This window comes from Penaeus monodon, chromosome 20 (genome assembly GCF_015228065.2).
Source record: "Penaeus monodon isolate SGIC_2016 chromosome 20, NSTDA_Pmon_1, whole genome shotgun sequence".
NCBI classification, from domain to species: domain Eukaryota; kingdom Metazoa; phylum Arthropoda; class Malacostraca; order Decapoda; family Penaeidae; genus Penaeus; species Penaeus monodon.
Window position 1 is genome coordinate 46070784 of NC_051405.1, and position 919 is coordinate 46071702.

Here is a 919-nt window from a genome sequence, read left to right on the forward strand (position 1 = left end):
TTTCTTTGCCTTTGCCATAAGTGCTCTTCACAAATATAGATAGTATTCATGTTATTTATTTTTCACAATTCAATAGGTAGGGAATCCTTATCTGTCAGAACTTAAGTATTTAGAATATTTTCCATATTTATTGATGATAATGAGTCAGAACAATTCATGTTTTTGTTTTGTTCTCCCTTTCTCCCCCTATTTTTCATTATTTAATTTATTTTATCCCTATATATAGTGAGAAGCATAAAATCTCAGGCAGAAGATGGTAAGAAGAAGAAGAAGGAATTTGTCAGCCTTGTTTATGAAGAGGAGGACCCCGAAATCACAAAGCTCTTTGCTGTGACCCGTAAAGCTACAAAGTTAACTCAGACAACATTCAAGCTGTGGAGCAGAGATAAGACTACACTACCAGTGGATCTCCACTATGATGGAAGAAATTTCACAAAGTAAATTTGTTGTTTCATCTTAGTAAAATATTCATGATGCTTTGAGATTCATCAGGTAAACTTATTTGCTGAACACTGACACAAGTATTAAATGCTCAAGATTATTTTAATTTTATGAAGATGTTCACTTATCTTCAAAATCCTGACCTCCCTAAATCAACAGGCTTTTTGGACGTCCCGCAATCATTATAAGGAGACAGCAGAAAGCAGCAGAGGTTGATGACAGTGTGCAGGAATATGATTATGACAACCAGAATGATAGAGAGAACTACTGTGCAGATATGGTATGTAGAAACAGCCCATTTAGTATTTTTTTCATAATATATAATTGATTAAAAGATAAACTATTTATGTCTTGTTATTCTTTAATTTATGAAGACTTATTGTAGCATTACTTTTTAACAGGATGATGGTGCCAGTGGTTATGGGGATCACACAGCTGGTTATGACTTAACAGACATCTTCAGCCAGACAGTAATGGG

At 33.9% G+C, this 919-nt stretch overlaps 1 protein-coding gene across 1 annotated transcript in view; it reads left to right on the forward strand.

Moving 5' to 3' along the window:
- LOC119586021 (condensin complex subunit 2-like) overlaps positions 1-919 on the forward strand; it is a gene marked incomplete at its 3' end in the record, with an annotated part of 15174 nt that extends 14255 nt beyond the window's left edge. Inside the window, 3 exon segments of the mRNA XM_037934729.1 lie at positions 227-437; positions 601-721; positions 843-919. Coding sequence (XP_037790657.1) covers positions 227-437; positions 601-721; positions 843-919 — 409 coding nt within the window.